This window comes from Eurytemora carolleeae, unplaced genomic scaffold (genome assembly GCF_000591075.1).
Source record: "Eurytemora carolleeae unplaced genomic scaffold, Eaff_2.0 scaffold245, whole genome shotgun sequence".
Lineage (NCBI taxonomy): Eukaryota > Metazoa > Arthropoda > Copepoda > Calanoida > Temoridae > Eurytemora > Eurytemora carolleeae.
The window spans coordinates 242,711-264,887 of NW_019396390.1; the positions used below are offsets into that span (position 1 = coordinate 242,711).

Here is a 22,177-nt window from a genome sequence, read left to right on the forward strand (position 1 = left end):
AATTGAAATAAAATCAGTTTTAAGATAGAAGAAATGGGATAACTTCATCAGCTCAGACAAATGTTTTAAGGATACATCATTGTGAAAAAGGGGTTACTTGAAATTACTCACTGGATATTTTAAAAAAATTTTTATGAATTTTTTATAGAATTAGGAAAAAAAACTGATTAAAATCATTAACAAAAGGTGCTATTATAGCGTTTAAACTCAAGATTCTACTTTTTAAAATTAAAATCTGATCTAGCAGATTTTAAACATCTAGCTGAAAAGATGTAAAGTTTGGGATTTAAGAAATATAGAGAAATTTTGACGGAACATTAGTTTATTGCATAAGCCTCGGTTTAAGGGCCTCTAATCCGTCCCATGAACCCTCTCCGTCCTCTATACATAAACCTCCATGTCCTCTATATACCGAAGTAGTCATGTCAGAGACCTCGTACAGAGTTAACAGAGAGATTAGGATTAAACAAATGTAAGTCAAAAATAAAATTCAAAATAACATTATTTCTGTTCTGTGTTCTGTTCTGTATTTTGTTCTGTGCTCTTTTCTGTGTTCTGTTCTGTGTTCTGTTCTGTGTTCTGTTCTGTGTTCTGTCCTGTGTTCTAGTATGTGTTCTGTTTTGTGTTATGTTCTGTGTTCTGTTCTGTGTTTTGTTCTGTGTTCTGGTCTGTGTTCTGTTCTGTGGTTCTGTTCTGTGTTCTGTTCTGTGTTCTGTTCTGTGTTCTGTTCTGTGTTCTGTTGTGTTTTGTTCTGTGTTCTGGTCTGTGTTCTGTTCTGTGTTCTGTTCTGCGTTCTGTTCTGTGTTCTGTTCTGTGTTTTTATCGTGATATTACTTGGTTTCCTCATCAGCTAAATAAACATATCTGACCTGTATAATTTATAATTACCAACTATTATGAAAACGAAAATTGCATAAACTGGCATAGTTAATTTGATTTTTTTAATTACAACATGATTTGAGTACACTATTATGTAACAGATAAAATAACGGTTTTGAATATAATAAGACAGATAGTTCTCCATGGTTATATTTTTATGTAGATCTGATTATTCGACAAGCCAATCAATGTAGCACCACTGTGCAGTAATCTCCTAGAAGGAGAAAACTCATTTGGTTTTTAATGATATTTTTCCGGCTTCTGTATATATATACTGCTACTGTGTACAACTTGCTCTAGCTGCCTAAAAGTTGGCCCGGTACTTCGAATAAAATTCTTGAAAGACCAATCAGGTCCTAAAAGTGACTCACTTGTTTCACACCCATATTTAACAACTGACAACCAACTCCTTTAAAAGGTATTAATATTTGATCCAACTTGATGGAGGAAACCGCAAGCAAGCTAGAACAATTAGTTAAATAAAAATTGGCCTTATTTAAATGATGCGAGAAATAATGATGATAAATTTCAAATTACAAAATTCTAAACCGCAGGTTTCGCGCCTTTCTTTCTCACTAAAAAGGAACTGAGTTTCTGCCACAAACTCAAATTTTCTAAGCTTTGAACCCAAAGTTGTTGCACCTTTTATAGATTAAAATTAAATAGTATAAGTTTGAAATATCAAAACAGACACATTACAAATGTTTCTTTTTATAATTTACAAACACCCCTTTTGGGGTGGGGACGAAGGTAGAAAGATAGAAATTTTGGAACTCGGTCGAATTTAGCATTTGCTATTTTACACTTTTTTGTTGGACTTTTTTCAAATATTAAAGTATATAACATTTGTTCGAGAAATGCTTGATCCCGAAAATCATAAAAGTTCTAACCTCGGGATACATTCCTCGGGATACATTTCTCGGGATACATTTCTCGGGATACATTCCTCGGGATACGTTCCTTGGGATACATTCCTCGGGATACATTCCTCGGGATACATTCCTCGGGATAAATTCCTCATGATACATTCCTCGGAATACATTCCTCGGGATACATTCCTCGGGATACGTTCCTCGGGATGCATTCCTCGGGATACATTCCTCGGGATACATTCCTCGGGATACATTCCTCGTGATACATTCCTCGGGATACATTCCTCGGGATACATTCCTCGAGATACATTCCTCGGGATACATTCCTGGTGATACATTCCTCGGGATACATTCCTCGGGATACATTCCTCGAGGGGAATCATAAACAGTTTTATTTGGATGATCAATCAAACATTTCTGAATTATTTATAACTTATGGTTCATACGTAGTTTCCATTATGCGTCGTAAACCCGAACAGAATGGGAGTTACTTCAACTTAAGAAATCTTAATAATTCTTTTGGATTTTTTTCTAAAATCAAAGGTTTTAAATTTTCAAATTTTTTTTATCACTTTATCATAAAAATGTCGTGTCGGCACGTCTTTTGTACTGTACCGGGATACGTGCTTCTGCACTACGAGGCCGGGACGGTACGGAATGGAGGCCTCTTTAGGAATTGAACTTGACCTTGGAATTGTTAATTATGTTTCTATTTCCGGTTGAATCGTTTAGGACTTCCGGTTTACTCAAATATGGAGAAAGCGCATAGTTTGATAAGGAAATTGCAGAATTTTCTAGATGGAATAGGGGGGGGGGGGTTGAAATCTGAAATTTTTATTTTCTTCTTGTGCAAACTTTTTTTTCATGGTAAAAATATTGTACAAAATGGCTAAAACTGATTCTGTATTTGCAAATTTTAAAATTTGCACAAATGTTGCTTATGATTAAGCAAAGTTTATTTATACCTACAACAACATTTTAAAGAAAATCTTAAACACAACTAAAATATATAGAACGAGTTCTAATGTTTATAAATAAATAATATAAATAATGAGTTAGAAATTTGCCCTCATGACTCATACAACCCAAGCCATGAGCCAAGCCATTAATTTACTCATGTCCAGGGTTATTAGTAGAAAGCTTTAGAAGATCTTGACTAAAATCAAAGTATACAAAATATATTGTTAGCAAAATAAAACATTTAAATACAATATTCTAACAATTTATTAGAACTATGTAAAAAGTTGTGCGCTGACTGTAAATTTATTTTAAAAATACTGAAAACTTTTAAGTTAATATATGTACATACATTAATTCTTCAAGATTATTTATTTTTTATTTCTCATTTAATTTATCCTAATGCATAAAATGATAGCACTGCTGGATTTCAATGAATTTGTAAAGTATGGTAATTGATAAGGATTCACTTATGTACAGAGTGTCCCAATAAACATGGGAATTCAGTGACGAATTCGATATCGTCTTTGTCATGAATTAGCATTGTAATACCTGATTTCAAAAGCAATAATATTATTATGTCTGCTAGAGTTTATTTTATTAAAACGGTAAATGGCTGTAGAGATTTGTCTATAATGTCTCCGCAAGATGAACAGTGAAGACGGACAAGTTTACTCCGTTTATAAGCCGTAATATTTTTGTTTTACTAAGTACACCCTCATGCAGTCAAAACGTAAACATACAAATTGTAATCCCGATTACTTAATCTGAGTATCCAATGGACACACTTTTGATTTTCTTTTTAAACCGTTCTTTCTGTGATATAGTAGAAAAAAAATCGAAAACCGTTTATTTTTTAATTTAGAGAGTCCCTCCCGTTTTTGTAAATAATCTTAAATGGCGCGCAAAATTTGAAATTTATCGGCTTCACTGACATATGCGACTCTGATCGAGTCCAATTTTTTTGTTGGAACTCCCATAACCCTCAAGAAGGTTTCAGGTTTCGGGCCGTTGGAGATTGAAGATTTTGAAATATTTTTAAATCCTTGAATGTAAACAGGAAAATCCATGAAATTTTTAATTCTCTTAAAGTTAAAATTCGTTAGTACAATAAAATTTTTATTTTCTTTATTTTAATTATCTACATTTATTCTGAAAGATTGTATGAAGGTATTTCTATTGATATTTGCATGCTACCCAGCTACCCCCTGCTACAAGGGGTTGGTTTGAACCAACTTGATAAAGCTTGCGTGTATTTTGACAGGTTTATGGGGATCTTGATTAATTGTTCATCATGATATATTATTATTCATCAATCAATCAATTAAAAGAAATAGGTTCCAATCTCTCTAGGTTTCAAGGACACCCGGAGAAATGCATTCTCGTCAACTTTTTATTGTTTCCGACCTGAAGTAGTTTAGAGGCCTGGTTTGGAGTGCATAATTTCAAATTGGAAAACTCCAGGTCGATATTTAAACTGGTGGAACCTTACACAAGCTCATTCTCTTTTAACATACTAGAACACAACCTTCTACTTATTTTAACAAGGTGGGTATTCAGGAGGGGGAGGGGTCAGGAAGGTAGGAAGGTAGGAAGGTAGGAAGGTAGGAAGGTAGGAAGGTAGGAAGGGAGGAAGGTAGGAAGGTAGGAAGGTAGGAAGGTAGGATTGTAGGATTGTAGAAAGGTAGGAAGGTAGAAATGTAGGAAGGTAGGAAGGTAGGAAGGTAGGAAGGTAGGAAGGTATTCAAGTGACAAAATAACCTAGTTTTCTTGTTTTCATGCAAACCCGCATTAAAGCATGAAAAATGTTTTAGATTGTAAAAACAAAGGTTTACACAAATATAATCAATCTTGTGAATTGAAACTCGTCTTTTAATTTATTTGAAAGAAATCGTATAGAGAGAATGTAGGACAATAGAAGAAAGTTTCAAGTCTGTCAGAATTTCCAGCGGAAATTCTATAGAATTTTGACTTCAAGATCATTATCTTTTTTTCAGCCATGTTTGATATATATAAAACAAAGTTGTTTCTTCTGCATTTTTCTCTCTAAAATCTTAACAATTATTTTTTTATTCATATTGAACAGGACAAATCACAAAATGGAATTTTGATTCGAATGGCAATATAAATATATACGAAATTTTCTAATCCCTGCAAGGTTGTAATGCAAGGAAAGTTATTTCAGAGGTGTACGCATATTTTGTACTGCAATGTACTGTCTCTGGGCGGTAATATGCACACAAGATGGATGTCACAGCCTGACATGGGATCCATCTTTCACATAAAAAATCAATACAATATTCTGGTCAACGGAAGCTATTATGTGAATTATCAAAATTATCAAAATTAAATGCTTTTATCCTCCACGGATACTAAACAAACAATCATGCATCTATTCTTGTTTACAAATTCAGCCCAGAGAGAACTGGTTTCCATATGTACGCAGAGTATACGCGACCGCAATTAATTTTCCTTGCATTATAACCTTGAATCCCTGTATCTTCGACAAGGCCAAAGTTTTCATTTGATCATAGGACAATTTTTCACCGGCTCTGAAACTGTCCCCAAAAGATAAGTTTTTCTTAATTTTAAATGCTTACCAACAGGGAAAGAAACTGAGTTGTTGCCACAAACTCTGAATGTCTCATTACTATATCTTTGCAACCTGATGTCGTAGACTTTTTATATTTCAAACTATGAATTTTGTTAGATCAAATAGTCTGAAAGTTTGAAATACGATTTACACTATCAGGTTGCAAAGATATAGGGATTGGTTTTTGGCAAAAACTCAATAACCTTGCAAAAATTGCACTTATTTTAATTCTTGCCAATTTGCACAAAGAAAAATTTCTAATACATAATTAACAACATTTAAAAGTTTTTTTTTGCTATAAGAATAATTTGATTCATTCTTTTCAAACTATTCCTTTTAAACAGGGAAAATTTCCTTTAAATAAATCTTATTGTTCAGCACTTTTTATTTTTACAATTAACAATTTTTTTTAAAGGGATTATTAAAGTGTTTGTTTAAGAAGTGAGAGGGGTTTAGATAGAGACTGTTAAATACAAACAAAGAACGCTATGGATCGGTTAGAATTTTTATTTCATTCCGAAACTGAGTCTCAAAGCTAGGGAAACCTTGAAACCTTGAAACCTTGCAAACCTTGAAACCTTAAAACCTTAATCTGATAAAAATATAGAAAATGACTCAAAAAGTATTTACTTTTATGAATTTCTCCATAGCTTCCATGTTAGAAGCAAGAAATGCGCAATTCTCTTTTGCAGAGAAAACGCAAATGAGAATAAACAGTTTAAATTAACAAATACATGGATATCTAATTTAAACTCGATCATACACAAAGCTTTTGATGGTACCGTTGTAAATCTGGCATTGCCATCTTTGCCTGGAGGTTAAATTGACATTACGCCTGTAGAAATTCCTCGAATACAATATAGAGTGCATATAAAACTTGCAATTGCAATTGTTTAATAAATAATGAACTACTTATAAACTGCATTTTTTTTAAAGTTAGCGAATTATATTTCTGGTAAATTTAAAATATTATACAGTTTTCATTAAATGGAACTTTTTAGACTTACTTCTTTCCGTGCCAATATTTTCGCACACGCACCTCTGACCCTTTAGTAAAAGTAAATTCAACCTAATGTCTAATCTATACAGTACAAACTGGGACCGGAAAGGTTGAAATAAAGAAGTTAAAAAACATGTTGTGGAAACTAAATCAAAAAAGATATTTTTGATTTTATATGTTTTTTTTTTATATTTTTATATTCTTTTTATAAAATATCGCATAGCTTTTTTTCGGAACAGAATACTTGGAATTAGGATTCAAATTAAGTAAGTAATAAGTTAGTGATATTTATTATACAATAATATGACAAGTTAACATATTAAAGTGGCAGCAGATGTACAATTCTCAGGATTGGGGTTTACAGCGGAATTCTCATAGTACACTTTAAACTATGTATTTCTGAAAAATTTCTGCAAACTGCAATTTAAAACGTCAAATTAAACGTTTAACGCCTTAAAGTTAATAAGTTAATAAGTTGAAAAACTAATCACGAATTCAAGGTTATAAACTTATTTTCTGAAAGAACTGGTTTACCTGGAAAAAGTCTCAAGGGAACAATCCCCACAAACTAGGCCAAGGATAATAAAAATAAAGGATTCCTTAGAAAGAATTGGAATCTTTTAGGTCATGAAATAAATCATTAAAAGTTTGCAAAAAAAACCTAAGAATGAAAAAAAATATGGTTTCCTGAAAAAAGCAGGAAATTAAGATTATTTTGAATGAAAAGGTCTGTAAGGTTATCAGCTCCTTTAACCATAAAACATTTTCTTTTTCAAGATATTTGGAAAAATCTTAGGAAATTCGAGTTTACATCTTTAAAGCCTTGAAACATAAATTTAAACCCTTATATTTTTGCAAAAATTACATTTTTTTTGCAAACATTACGATTGTTGCTACTGCATGAAAACACCCTGAAAGTGTCATGCAGAAACAATATTTATTGTTGAAGGTGAGATTATTAATGTTTCGTAACCTTGACATGTATTATTCAATCAACCTTCTTAGAAACCTTGGTTCTTCAGTTTCTCCAGTACACTTTTTCATAGAGGTTCTCTTAGTTCTCCTTGTTCTTCTAGTTCTCCTAGTTCTTCTAGTTCTCCTAGTTCTCCTAGTTCTCATAGTTCTACTAGTTCTGCTAGTTTTCCTAGTTCTTCTAGTTCTCCTAGTTCTACTAGTTTCCTAGTTCTCCTGTTTCTCCTGTTTCTCCTAGTTCTCCTAGACATGTATTATTCAATCAACCGTCTTGGAAACCTTGGTTCTTCAGTTTCTCCAGTACACTTTTTCATAGAGGTTCTCTTAGCTCTCCTTGTTCTTCTAGTTCTCCTAGTTCTTCTAGTTCTCCTATTTATCCTGGTTCTTTTTGTTCTCATAGTTTTCATAGTTTTCCTAGTTTTGCTAGTTTTCCTAGTTCTTTTAGTTCTCATAGTTTTCCTACTTCTCCTAAATATCCAAAATCTCCTATTTATCCGGATTGCCATATTTTCTAAGTTCTCCTAGTTCTCCAGGTTCTGCAGGTTCTCCATGTTCTCCATGTTCTGCAGGTTCTCCATGTTCTCCTTGTTCTCCATTTTCTCCTTGTTCTCCATGTTCTGCAGGTTCACCATGTTCTCCTTGTTCTCCATGTTTTCCTTGTTCACGATATTTTCCTTGTTCTCCATGTTCTCCATAATCTCCTTGTTCTCCATGTTCTCCTTGTTCTCCATGTTCTCCTTGTTCTCCTTGTTCTCCATGTTCTCCATGTTCTCCTTGTTCTCCATGTTCTCCTTGTTCTTCATGTTCTCCAATGTCTCCAGGTGTCCCTATATATCTCTCTACCCCACTAGTATCCCCTGTATTGCGGATAGAAAAGTTTCATGCCAACAGATTCCAATCATTTAAAATATTTGCCCCCGGAGGGAAATATAAGAATATAAAACCCCAATATCGTGCTGAGTGAAATATTGACAGTTTGATTATATCCAGTACATACTGTAAACACACCATTATTCAATTAAACATAATAGAAAAAGTGTTTGTTTAGTCCGCTAGCTTGTCTCTTGTGTGTCTTCGTTGCAAGAAATAATTATAGCTTAATGGGGTTGACAAATGTTATATGTAGATGTATAGTTTTGTGTAATAACAAACGTTATTTGTAGATGTACAGTTATGTGTGATTACAAACGTTATATGTAGGATTACAAATATTATATGTTAATGTACAGTTATGTAGGATTACAAATATTATACAGGGTGTCCCACGAAACATGACAGTATGCAGGACGACTTGAATGTCGTCTTGATTTTTGATATAATTTGCTGCGTTTATTTGTCATCCTAATTTTAGAAGTAAATTTCTAGAGATAATAATCACAAAATTTCCCTTGTCCTGCCATTTACGTTATAGTATATGTACAGTTATTTAGGATTACAAATATTATATGTTAATGTACAGTTATGTAGGATTACAAATATTATATGTAAATGTACAGTTGTTTGGGATTACAAATATTATATGCAAATGTACAGTTATGTAGGATTACAAATATTATATGTAAATGTACAGTTATGTAGGATTTCAAATATTATATGTAAATGTACAGTTGTGCGGGATTACAAATGTTATATGCATATTTACAGTTATGTGTGATTACAAACGTTATATGGATATGTACAGTTATGTAGGATTACAAATATTATATGTAAATGTACAGTTATGTAGGATTACAAATATTATATGTATATGTACAGTTATGTAGGATTACAAATACTATATGTATATGTACAGTTATGTAGGATTACAAATATTATATGTAAATGTACAGTTATGTAGGATTACAAATATTATATGTAAATGTACAGTTGTGTGTGATTACAAACGTTATAGTATATGTACAGTTATTTAGGATTACAAATATTATATGTTAATGTACAGTTATGTAGGTTTACAAATATTATATGTAAATGTACAATTATGTGGGATTACAAATATTATATGTGTGATTAAAAACGTTATAGTATATGTACAGTTATTTAGGATTACAAATATCATATGTTAATGTACAGTTATGTAGGATTACAAATATTATATGTAAATGTACAGTTGTTTGGGATTACAAATGTTATATGTATATATGTACAATTGTGTGGGATTACAAATGTTATATGTATGTATATATGTATAGTTATGTAGGATTACAAATATTATATGTATATGTACAGTTATGTAGGATTACAAATATTATATGTAAATGTGCAGTTATGTGTGATTACAAACGTTATATGTATATGTACAGTTATGTAGGATTACAAATATTATTTGTAAATGTACAGTTGTGTGGGATTACAAATGTTATATGTATATATGTACAGTTATGTGTGATTACAAACGTTATATGTATATGTACAGTTATGTAGGATTACAAATATCATATGGTTACTAGCTTGGGAACCCAGCGCTGCCACTAGGTAACTAAAAGTTACTCTTACCGTTTACCCGCATTTGAATGATTTTACCGGGAAACTAAATTTTCGCTATTAAAGTCGACCCACTCAACTTAGAATCTTAAAACCAAGCTAAGAACATTCCCGTGAGTCTCTCGAGTTCCAGTACTCAAAGTTTGAGACAAATCGGTCCAGGGTTCCTGAGTTATGATCGGACAAACAAACTGACAGACAAACAGAGTTTACAACTTTACAGATATTATATGTATATGTACATTTATGTGTGATTACAAATATTATATCTATATGTACAGTTATGTGTGATTACAAATGTAATTTGTAAATGTACAAATGTAAGATTACAAATGTTATATGTAGATGTAATTCACGTAATTTACGACCAAGCGCGTGTAAACGGCGGGAGTAACTATGGGTATCCTTGGCAACGCTGGGTTCTCAAACTAGTAATTGCTTGTATACAGTTGTAATTATATCTATTTTTTATTAATGTTAATTTTTAAGATTTTAAGATATAAATATTTATTTCGTAGAAAAGGTCTATTACACAACATTGATGTTATTTAATTTTTTAGAAACATATTTACGGTTTTTTATTTTTAAGGATAATTTTAAGGAAAAAATGGATAAAACAAACAATATTTTTTTGATGCTACTTTATCATTTTTATTATTATTATTATTAGTTAAATTACTGTTGCATAATTAGCATTAAATAATGTGGTATAGTATCATTATTATTGATTTTATAATTTCTTGTGGTTTTCAGGAAGTAGTATCATTATTATCGGTGTTATAATTACAATTGTTGGTTTTCAGAGAGTCCCGGTTGACTGCGCTAGAAGAAGGATGGATTGAGCTGATCCTGGAGTGCGCAGGAGGAGAACTAAACCCAACCCAGCTCATTAATAAGGAACATAGGACAATGAAAAATATTTTATCTTTTTTTGTTTAAAAACCTCATATTGATTTGTTTTTGTTTTTGTTTGAAAAAACAATCAGTTTTACTTCTCAACATTTAAATGGAAAATAACACGAAATGTCCTTCAAACTCTCCCTCCCCTCCCCCCCATTCTATCTCCCCTCAGCACCCCCTTTTACTATAGTTCTTTTCATAATATTAAATTGTTCCCCTTGTATAGAGAAGAATAGACAGAAATACAGTTTACAATAAAGATATTGAAGAAAACAGGTTGGTTTGTTTACATTTGTGCAGTACAGTACAAAAAACAAGTTTTGAATTCATAGAGAATAGAATATATATTAGAGGGGAATTTAGAGAATCCCTCGGTATGAATTTTGCCAGTCCCTTTCAGGCTGAAAGGGAGTTCAAAGTGTACAAATCATGTAAATGTTCACAAATTATATGCAGTAGAGTACATTACTACAGTATGTTCCCTAGACTATTCATTTCAGTTTCGAATTTTTAAAGCTGTTAAATAAACTTTATAATGAATTAGGTGAATAAAAAACATCATTTGATTTATAGTTCTAACGGAAAATCATCGTTTGTAAAGTGAAAGGCATAGAGTCTATGTGAAATGATCATTGGTCAATTATGAAACCAGCCTATTTCATAATTTGGTTCTCTTTTAACATTAATTTTAGATTTTCTATAAAATGATATTCCAGGGCCCAAACGGTTATATAGCATAAATATGTGAAGTACACCTGCAGTATGGAAACAGTACAACAAAATGGCCGTTTTACACTTTTTTCTAGTAAATTCCTATCTAACATATATTCTATTCTCTTTGTTTGAATTCCTGATTTGCAATTTAACAAGTTAGCTGGGAGGTATAAAAACATGAGAAGTTGTAAGGTCTAAAGTTCGTACCAGTAAATTCCCATAAAATAAAACACTTTCTCAAGTTAAAATTGATAATAAAAAAGGCTGAATATCTTTTCATCTTCTTTTTCTAAGCTTTCTAAAGAAAAGACAAGATTTTTTGATAATTGCTGAAATTCAATTTGAACGAAATTTCGACGATGTACAGACTACAGATGTACAGTTTTAGGCATTACAAATACTAGACGTAGAGATGTCAAATTATATAAGATCATCACTTATCTATCCGAAATTGCAAAACGTTTTGGCACTATTTTGATGCAATTATTACAAACTTTATCAACAATTTTTGAGAACACGAATGGCAAATTATATTTGATTAGTTAGGCTTTTTGTCCAATGTGTTTCACCGTTTTCTGGATTCTCCTTGGAAACCTTACAATCAGTCCAAAAGTTCAGTTAATTGTCTATATAAACGATAAATATGAAAATAGAGGGAAAATCATTTCCTGGAAAGCTGTGATTAATGGATGTTAACTAAATGAACGGATATTGTTATGAATAATTTAAAAAAAAAAACTTTCTTAATTGTGTTAAGAGAGTCGTTCACAACATTTGATTGTCTTAAATTAAATATTTTTCTTTCTAAACAAAGTACCGAACTAACTTAACTGAAATAAGCATCTTTTGACGCAAAAAAGATTAAGCACCTTCTGACGCAAAACAATGATTAAGCATCTTCTGGTGCAAAAAAAAACATTTGAAAGATAAGTTGAGTTTTTGCCACAACTCTGATTTTCTAATCAATTTATCTTTGCAAACCCGGTTCTTTAAACTAAGAATTCTGTTAAATCAAATAGTGTAAGTTTGAAATATCAAAAACCCCATTAGTTCAAAAAAATATAGGGATTAGACAATTTGAGTTTGTGGCAAGAACACAATTCCCCCGCAAAAAAACGCTATTATTTTATCACACAGAAATTATAAAATTTATAAAATAAATAATCCTAAAAAACTGGTGCTTTTATATACCGAGCTACATATACTACTACTTACTACTTACTTACTATACACTTGAAGTAAGTTGGTTAGAAAAAGTAAAAGCTTCAAGACATTTTAAAATCGTTCCTGTGTCAATAGTTGATGCATTTTCTAGTATCTGTGCATACACTCTGGGTTAAGACAACGTTTAAGAAAGATTACATTAAATAAACTTTAGGTTAAAGAGATTACATTATATCTCTAGGTTAAGAGAGAGAGATTACATTATATAAACTCTATAGGTTAAGAGAGATTACAATATATAAACTCTAGGTTAAAGTGAGATTACATTATATACACTCTAGGTTAAGAGAGATTACATTATATACACTCTAGTTAAAGAGAGATTACATTATATACACTCTAGGTTAAGAGATATTACATTATATACACTCTAGTTAAAGAGAGATTACATTATATACACTCTAGGTTAAGAGAAATTTTATTATATCTACTTTAGGTTAAGAGAACGGTTAAGGGTCTCGACATCTCCAATCGCGGAAAAAAGGCGAGAGCTCCTTGATATATATCTAACACAGGTATCTATATATCTATCTATATAAATATCTATTTATCTAGCTTTCTTATTTACTATCTATCTATTTATTAATCTGATTGATTGATTGATTATCGTTTATTTCTTTATGCCTTGTTACTGGCATCTTAAATATTTTATTAATCTGTATAGCTATAGATCTATCTAGCAATTTATCTATTTATCTATCTATCTATCTATCTATCTATCTGTATTTTAATCTATATAGACTTAAAAGTGTCTCGTTTTTGAATGAGATTAATCTTAACGATCTAATCTGTTCAATGAACGGAACTGAGAAGTCGTTTAAGAAGTTAAAATATGTGCAGCTAAACTCCATCTTATCTAAAAAAACCATCTACGAGGTTGAAATTAATGATAAGCAAGAATTGGTTTAACCAGAGATGGAATTTAAAGAATTTGAGCCGCAGTTTAAATCTGCCAAACCCCGGTTTAAATTAAGCGCTGGCTTAAATCTTGAAACATTTGATACAATTTTAAGTGGAACCAACCATATTTAAGCCGCGACATTAATTTAAACCACCGCTCAAATTCTTTAAAGTCGGCCACAGGTACCGAATTTAATAAATGTGAACTACCACCGTTGGTTCAATTTTGAATCACCGATTCAAATCCTTCCTTGGGATCTTTAACTTTGAATCAGTGGTTCAAAGCTGAACCGGCTGTTGGGAGTTCAGCAACGTCGCTCAAATTCATCAAATTCGGTCCCAGTTTGAAATTCTTGTATCGTGTGGCCTAGAGTGCATTATAGAGAAGTAGATAAACTTGCCAAAATAACTTCTCCGTATTCATTAAATCCGACCTCTAAATACCTACATATGGTTCAAAACTTTTATTTAAACTAGGTTTTGGATCACATTAGACGTCAGAACTAGAAGAATACATCCAGCTCTGAGTTCAGTTTACAGCTGAATAGAAAGTAGAAACGGATACTTTATCAAAGAAAGGACGGATATTTCTCCGAGTACAATTATCACCTAAGCAGGAGAACCTACCCAGAGTTGTGTATGGAGAACTATCTAAACAGCGGACAGTACGGCCCTCCATTGGATTATTCATTTAAAAACATTTCAACCCTCAAGTCTATACCCTCCAAACCTCCAAGGAAAAGTCTAAGAAAGCAAAGACGATCTCCCTCTGGCAGGTAAATATCTTTATACTCATGGTGTTATATCTCCGGGGTTTCTTGTTCTCCTACAAAGGTTTTCTAGTTCTTCTAGTTTTCCTAAACTTTTCCTAGCTTTCTTAGTTCTCCTAGTTCTCTTAGTTCTCCTAGTTCTCCTAGTTCTCCTATTTCTCCTAGTTCTCCTAGTTCTCCTAGTTCTTCTAGTTCTTCTAGTTCTCCTAGTTCTCCTAGTTCTCCTAGTTCTCCTAGTTCTCCTAGTTCTCCTAGTTCTCCTAGTTCTTCTAGTTCTCCTTGTTCTCATAGTTCTTCTAGTACTTCTAGTTAACCAAGTCCTCCTAGTTCTTCTAGTTCTCTTAGTTCTCCTAGTTCTCCTAGTTCTCCTAATTCGCCTAAATCTCCAGGTTCTCCTAGTTCCCCTAGCTCTCCTAGTTCTCTTAATTCTCCTAGTTCTCCTAGTTCTCCTAGTCCTAGTTCTCTTAGTTTTCCTAGTTCTCCTAGTTCTCTTAGTTCTCCCAATTCTCCCAGTTCTCCTAGTTCTCCTAGTTCTTCTAGTTCTTCTAGTTCTTCTAGTTATCCTAGTTCTCTTAATTCTCCTAGTTCTCCTAGTTCTCCTAGTTCTCCTAGTTCTTCTAGTTCTTCTAGTTCTCCTAGTTCTCCTAAATCTAGAAATACATTATAATATCTAGGTATAACAGCAATGTGATCAGATTATCCAATAACAATCTGGTGGATACAGGTCAGTTCAAAATTATTATCAGATAAACCAAGACTTAGAGGGACTATCAAAGTAATTTAAGTAAAACTTATTTTTAGAGTTACAGACTGGATTCACGACGGAACCATTTAAACCGGGTTTTGATTAGCAGAGGCAAATAGATTCTAGTACAATAGATGGCAGCGTCGAATTTGTACACTCTCAGTACAGCTGTATTCTGACGTCACAAGTATCATTTCAGTTTTTGTGTCCGAAAAAATTATTAATAATATTGACAATTTTAGGATAAAGTACTTATCTTACAGAAAACTAAGTGTAATTTAAGTGTTCTTTATTTTCTGTTTTTACACTTTTTTATTTAAACTTGGTAAACCTGTCAACAAAAATGAATACAATATCGTTTTCATTGTTATATTTTACACTTGTGACGTCGTGTATAATTGGCCCATTTCTCTGTTGCCACCTATTGTACTTCATAACCTATTTAAGCTGAGTGAAGTTTATCGTCGGTGTCGTTGAAAACATGCATATTCAATTTCTCTGCTGCATAAATTTACAAGAATTACCGATTTAAAGAGTGTTTAAAAAAACCAAACATTGAAAAAACGGTGTTAGGTACTTTCCCAAGGGCGATTTTCCAATTGTGACAATTTCTTAAGCGGCAACTTCCCAAAGATTAGGTTAGGCACTCTGAGGCGCCACAGGCTGCAATGGGGGGCCGAGCGTTGTGGCTAGGATTGGCTAGGGGGGGCCGAGCCCACAGCTAGAACAGGCTGGGGGCCGAGCGCTGTGGATTGAACAGACTTGGGAAGTTGCCTCTTGGGAAATTGTACATTTTAGAACTTTACACTTGGGAACATATCCTTGGGAAATTGCCACTTGGGAAAAATCCTTTGGAAAAATACATAACTAAAAAATCCCTGTCAACTGAAGTACAGTAAGGTAGGAAAATGCTCTCCCTCGTAGGCTAATCATCCCAAGGAGACAAAGAGATTTATGCAAAGCAGTGTTGACCAATAATTTGTTCACATAGTCATACCCAGAGCCATTGTGGAATTAATTTTATTATGATCGGATAAAAAGTATGAATCTATGTAAGAAAGTCCCGGGAAAAAAAGTTTCTGGAAAAAACCCTGGAAATAAAATCTTTGGAAAAAAAGTCACTGGAAAAAAGTTCTGTGTTTTGGATTCCTGGGACTTTTTAATGAAAGGACTTTTTTACACAGAACTTTCTTAGTGTGAAATTTTAGGATTTTTTTCCGGAAACTTTTTTCCAAGGATTTTTTTGGCGGTTACCAAAAGGATGAAGTGTTTGGTTTTTAAACATTCTTTAAAATATAAAAAGATTAAAAAGACAAAGATTAAAAAGATACCTATAAAAATAGGGCACTTAACTCTCTAAAGAAAACGCCCCTTGAAAATTGGGCAAACCTTGAACGTTATAATTTTAATTCTAGTCAAGGAACGTAAGACTATCAAGGAACGTAATTTAGTTTTAGCTTATTGTGCACGTCATTTCAAGTGATCAATTCATCCATGGTTTCTGTAAGGCTACAGAGCTTTGATGGGTACCGTTGTGAACTGGACATATCATTAATCCCTATACAGGATACAGAACTTTCAAGGGTATCGTTGTGAACTGGACATGCCATTTAGCCATGTCCAAATACAGGCTACAGAGTTTTTAAGGGTACCGTTGTGAACTGGACATGCCATTTATCCTTGTCCCTATACAGGCTACAGAGCTTTCAAGGGTACCGTTGTGAACTGGACATGTCATTTATCCTTGTCCCTATACAGGCTACAGAGCTTTCAAGGGTACCGTTGTGAACTGGGCATGTCATTTATCCTTGTCCCTATACAGGCTATAACAGAGCTTTCAAGGGTACCTTATTAAACTGGACTTTATAAAAATGTCCACTAAAACTTATGTTTACAGTTATTTTAGAAGAAAATAAGTTAAATGTAAAACAAGGGCGACAGCATTCACTAAATGGATTAATCCGTCAAATTTATTTCGAACATTTGATTAGAGAATTATTTTTTCCCCACAAATCATTAATTATTAAGAATGACAGATTAGTAATTTGTGACAGTTCTTTCTGCCAATATACGTCACTGCACATTTTGAGACATTGTCAAAAAATACTGTATATGTAAGCGTAATTTCAAGCTAACCTACATGCTAAGATTGCAATGCCTGATTCACAACGGTACCCTTGAAACAGTTTAGAAGTTTTTATTTCTAAATATTCCTGCAGGAAAGAAATCACAATTGAAAATTATAAGATTGATATCTAACTCATACTTGATCAGACAAAGCTTGTAAGGGTGCTGTTGTAAACCTTTTTATGAAAGGTCACTTGAAATTACGCTTACAGCCCCTTAAAGTTCAAAATTATGGATTTAAATATATTGCATTTTGCGTAAATGTCTAATTGCATCATTATTAGTGCATTTTGATAATGACTTGAAAATATTTAAAATTAGCCATTTTTTATATTTTGACATTTTAGTTAACAGATTTATCTCATTCAATAATATTTGTGTTCAAAGGAAAATAGAACAGAAACCCTCATTTCTTAGTTTCTTTTATATTTCAGAATCCAAATTTAATGAATTTGAGCCGCGTCTCAAATCCGCAAAAAACCCGCATTCAACTGAGCGCCTTGAAACATTGAATACAATTTTAAGTGGAACCAACCGTATTTGAGCCGCCTCTCAGATTTAAGCCGCGGCTAAAATTCTTTAGCCATCAGATTGAATTATATGGGGATTAGAAACTTGAGTTGTGGCAAAGATTCAATTCTTTTCTGGGTGGAATATAAACAAACCCAGGTTATATATTTAACCTAGAAACTGCAGTACACTTATTTTGTAATCAAAAATATGTATGTTACTTGTCTATCATTCTTACAGTTTGTTCATTGTAATGGTATTTTTGTCAAAAGTGGTAAAGTTATGAAACCTTAAAGGGGATGTTTGCGAAAAATAAAAGAGGGTAGCTTACGTCGAAAGAACGAAGCGTCCATACAATAAAAACAACTCATACCGAAGAAAATAGCGTCCATACAAATTTAGAAAGTTGCAATATACAACTCGGATCGTAAAAAAATCAATTTATTTCCCAACAAATTATTCATCATCATCGATTTTTTTCGAAGCATTCGTATACAGTTGATATTTCATAATATTTTTTGAAAACATTCATTCCTGTTTCGAGGATTTTTGATAATGAAGACGACATTTTCTTATTTTCATATATATACAGTTGATATTTTATAAAAATTGTTGCTTGTTTCACATTCAATATGCTTTAAAGGACGATATTTTGGCCACATAGTTGTTTATACTCTCGATGCTTCTGGAGTTTCACAGTGGAACAGACTCCAACGACACCTAGCGACAAAAAAATCGTCGTTTACGCACCAGCCTGAGAGAAGAAAATTTATTTGGTTACATGATTAGAAATTCGGAACATTTTTTGTTCTTCAATAATGATAGAAAAGTAAAAGAGTGTAAGATCTCAATCAAGCGTGAAATTTTCACTAATTTGACATGAATTGCCTTTAGGTGGTTTATACCAGCTGACTCTGGATTTTGTAGAGAGACCTGAAGATATTGCCTGGTTAGATCTATCCTTTAATTTCATTAAATGGTTTAGGTGGTTAATACCAGCTGACTCTGGATTTGGTAGAGAGACCTGAAGATATTGCCTGGTTAGATCTATCCTTTAATTTCATGAAATGGTTTAGGTGGTTTATACCAGCTGACTCTTGATTTGGTAGAGAGACCTGAAGATATTGCCTGGTTAGATCTTTCCTTTAATTTCATTGAAATGATCACCAACGATATATTAGAGTGAGTTATTTTTTCACCGTAAGATTTCACTGAATAAAACTTTTACTGAGTAAAACTTTGATAATATATAATTATGTTATTTTTTTTTCTAGAACAAAAACGGAATTGACCCACAAACTTAATTTTCTAGTCCATATATCTTTGCAACCTGATGGTGTAAAACTTTGATATATTTAAATCTTATAATATGTGATCTAAAAGAATTCATAGTTTGAAATACCTAGGTCTACTTCATTGGGTTGCAAAGATATTATTTAGAAAAATCAAAGTTTGTGTCAAAGTCGAAAACCTTTTAATTTTACCATCAATTCTTTTAATATAAATTAGCGTAGCTTGCAAATTGTTATTATTATTATTATTAAATTTAACATTTTGCAAAAAATCTAATTAAGAGCTATATACTCCGATGTTAATGAGGTTTCCTCATTATTGGATTTCCGCTCGATATAATGTTTTTACAAGTAAAAAGCCACCCGTTTATGTGACATAATTAAAACATTAATTGTATCAATTTAATTTCAATTATACAACACAATACGCAGTTTTATTCAAATTAATTGAAAATTATACGCAACAGGGCTCGTATTTTCGAAGATCGTACCTTATTAAAATAAAAGTAAAAAAATAATACACAAATTAAAAATAATAACTTTAAAAGGTCCCTAATGATATTCGAAATTTTTAAGTTGTTGATATATTTATTTTATTATATTTTTGTATACCTTGTCTACATTATTTATGCAAATAAAGCCTTTGAATATTGATTTTCATTAAATATTCGTCAAACACATCCAGCCTGACATATTAATGGACTCTTTTCAACTTTTTATAAAAGGTTTATTTCCCATTTACTCAATACTTAATGCTTATTTGTCTCCTAAACACTTGAATTAAGTTCTTTACCCTTTATGGCCTAAGTACATTATTATTGACACTTAACTGACAGTCGGGTTTTTTTCATTTTTATTATCACTATTATTATTAAAGATGCTTTATCTTCATGGAAATAATATTTCAAGTTTTCGGGAACTCTCTCATCTTACTCTTTTACCCAACCTTTATTCACTTACTCTACACGGGTAAATACCTAACCCTTACTCACTAACCCCACACAGGTAAGTATCTAGCTTTTACACAATTACCCTACACGGGTAAGTTCCTAACCTTTACTCACTTACCCCCACACAGGTAAGTATCTAACATTTACGCAATTAACCTACACGGGTAAGTAACTAACCTTTATTCACTTACCCCATATGGGTAAGTACCTAACTTTTACTCACTTGCACTGTACGGGTAAGTACCTTACCTTTACTCACTTACCCCACACAGGTAAGTACCTTACCTTTACTCACTTACCCTATAAGGGTAAGTATACCTAACCTTTACTAACTTACCCTGCACGGATAAGAATACACTTTCATATCCCATATACTCCACCTACGTTATATACGGGTAAGTATACACCCTCCTGTCAACCTTAAAAAAAAAGAAAAGTTTGCGTTCTCTGATAAGCTTTTTATTTAAGAACCTTTTTATAACCACCACACTTATTTAAGAACCCAAAACTATACTTAGCACTATTTATTTAGGAACCCTAAAGAAAACAATCCTAACCACTAATTATTTAAGAACCCTATAGAAAACTATCCTAACCACTATTTATTTACGAACCCAGTAGAAAAATTTCCTAACAGCTACTTATTTAAGAACCCTATAGAAAACTATCCTAACCACTATTTATTTACGAACCCAGTAGAAAAGTTTCCTAACAGCTACTTATTTTTAGACCCAGAACTATCCTAACAACTTATAATTCATGAACCCTATAGAAAACTATCCTAACCACTATTTATTTACGAACTCTATAGAAAACTATCCTAACAGCTACTTATTTTTAGAACCCATAACTATCCCAACAATTTTTAATTTAGGAACCCTGTAGAAAACTATCCTAACAACTATTTATTTAGGAACCCGATAGAAAACTATTATAACAAATTTTTATTTAGGAACCCTATAGAAAACTATCCTAACTACAACTATTAATTTTGGAACCTTGTAGAAAACTATCTTAAAAACTTTTTTTTAGGAACCCTATAGAGAACTATCCAAACCACTTATTATTTAGGAACCCTATAGAGAACTATCCTAACTACAGGGCTGCAGTTATATCCATCCTTCCTAATCTCAGATCCTTGGATTTCGCCAAAGGTTTGTTCAAATGTCGTCTTTCGTCGTTAAATCCAAAAATCCGGGAAACATATTTTTCTTTTCTAGTGACCGAAGGTGACAAGAAAAAGGATCCAAGACAGCGCACAAAGAAAAAATCACTTTGAAGAAACAGAAAAATTCTAAAAAAAAAGATGGAGAGGAAAGGAGAATCATAAACATTGAACATACATGTCATAATTTTTGCCTTTTTTATTTAAAAAAGACGAAGAGGATGACTATTTACAGAGTTGATTGTTATGAAGTTAAACTGCGCCAACTCTGTAGATTGTTATCCTCTTTTGATAATGTTGAGCATCTTTTTTTTTTATAAACCACAGAATTGTTTATTTTTGAAAAATAGTTGTTATTACTAGCTTTCACGGTTTCGGTTCGAAAAACTAATACTTGTGAAACAAAAGCAAAAAAAAAACACGCTCAACATCATTTAAGTGTATATATATTACCATATCTAAAATCTATATATTATATTTTTCACGCATTATTAGAAAATACTGATTTGTTAGAACATTATTGTTATATTTTCTTATTATGATATTCATAAAAAACATGTCTTTTTAAATTTAAATGGTCTGATCTCAAAATTTAAAACGGTGAACAGAACGAATCTGAAAAGTTTTAAAAATGAGCGATGTTTCCCATAAAATTGCAGTCTGGTTGGATGAAATTAGATCTGAACAAGTAAAAAACACAATTTTTTTTTTCTTTATTAAAGGTTCTGTAAACGTAATTTCAAGTGACCTTCCAAGCAAAGATATCATCGTTTTTAATTTTGAAAACTGATTATTTTCGCAAATGGGATTTATAAACAAAAGTGACGTGCGTATTTCTACTGCAGGGAAACATATATGAACTATCTAAATTAAACAGATCAGATAAAGGTTTCAAGGATAACGTTGTAGATCGGGCAATGTAATTTTTGCGTGGCGGGTCACTTGAGATTACGCTTACAGTCCCCTTAAAATCAAATCTACATTTCTTATTCCTGTGAGTTGTGAGTTCATCGTCGAAAAATGCTAACAACCTACTAATGAATCTAAATATAAAAAAATAAATAAGCATTTTTAGAATCTGTGAAGAAATATTCCCACAATTCTTTTTTTTAGGGTTTTTAATATT

General features: G+C 32.1%; 1 protein-coding gene and 1 long non-coding RNA gene across 2 annotated transcripts; both read left to right on the forward strand.

Moving 5' to 3' along the window:
* Window positions 1–422: 422 nt before the first annotated feature.
* Window positions 423–14,039, forward strand: LOC111702310 (uncharacterized). The gene is made up of 5 exons (XM_023473954.1): window positions 423–472; window positions 10,558–10,651; window positions 10,881–10,930; window positions 13,029–13,107; window positions 13,970–14,039. Exons 1-5 carry the CDS (start codon window positions 423–425, stop codon window positions 13,997–13,999), a joined length of 303 nt encoding a protein of 100 aa, XP_023329722.1. The 3' UTR covers window positions 14,000–14,039.
* Window positions 14,040–19,814: 5,775 nt separating this feature from the next.
* On the forward strand, window positions 19,815–21,149 carry LOC111702293 (uncharacterized). The gene is made up of 3 exons (XR_002765386.1): window positions 19,815–19,905; window positions 20,958–21,040; window positions 21,107–21,149. It is a non-coding gene; the product is annotated as an uncharacterized LOC111702293 (long non-coding RNA).
* The last annotated feature ends 1,028 nt before the right edge of the window (window positions 21,150–22,177 follow it).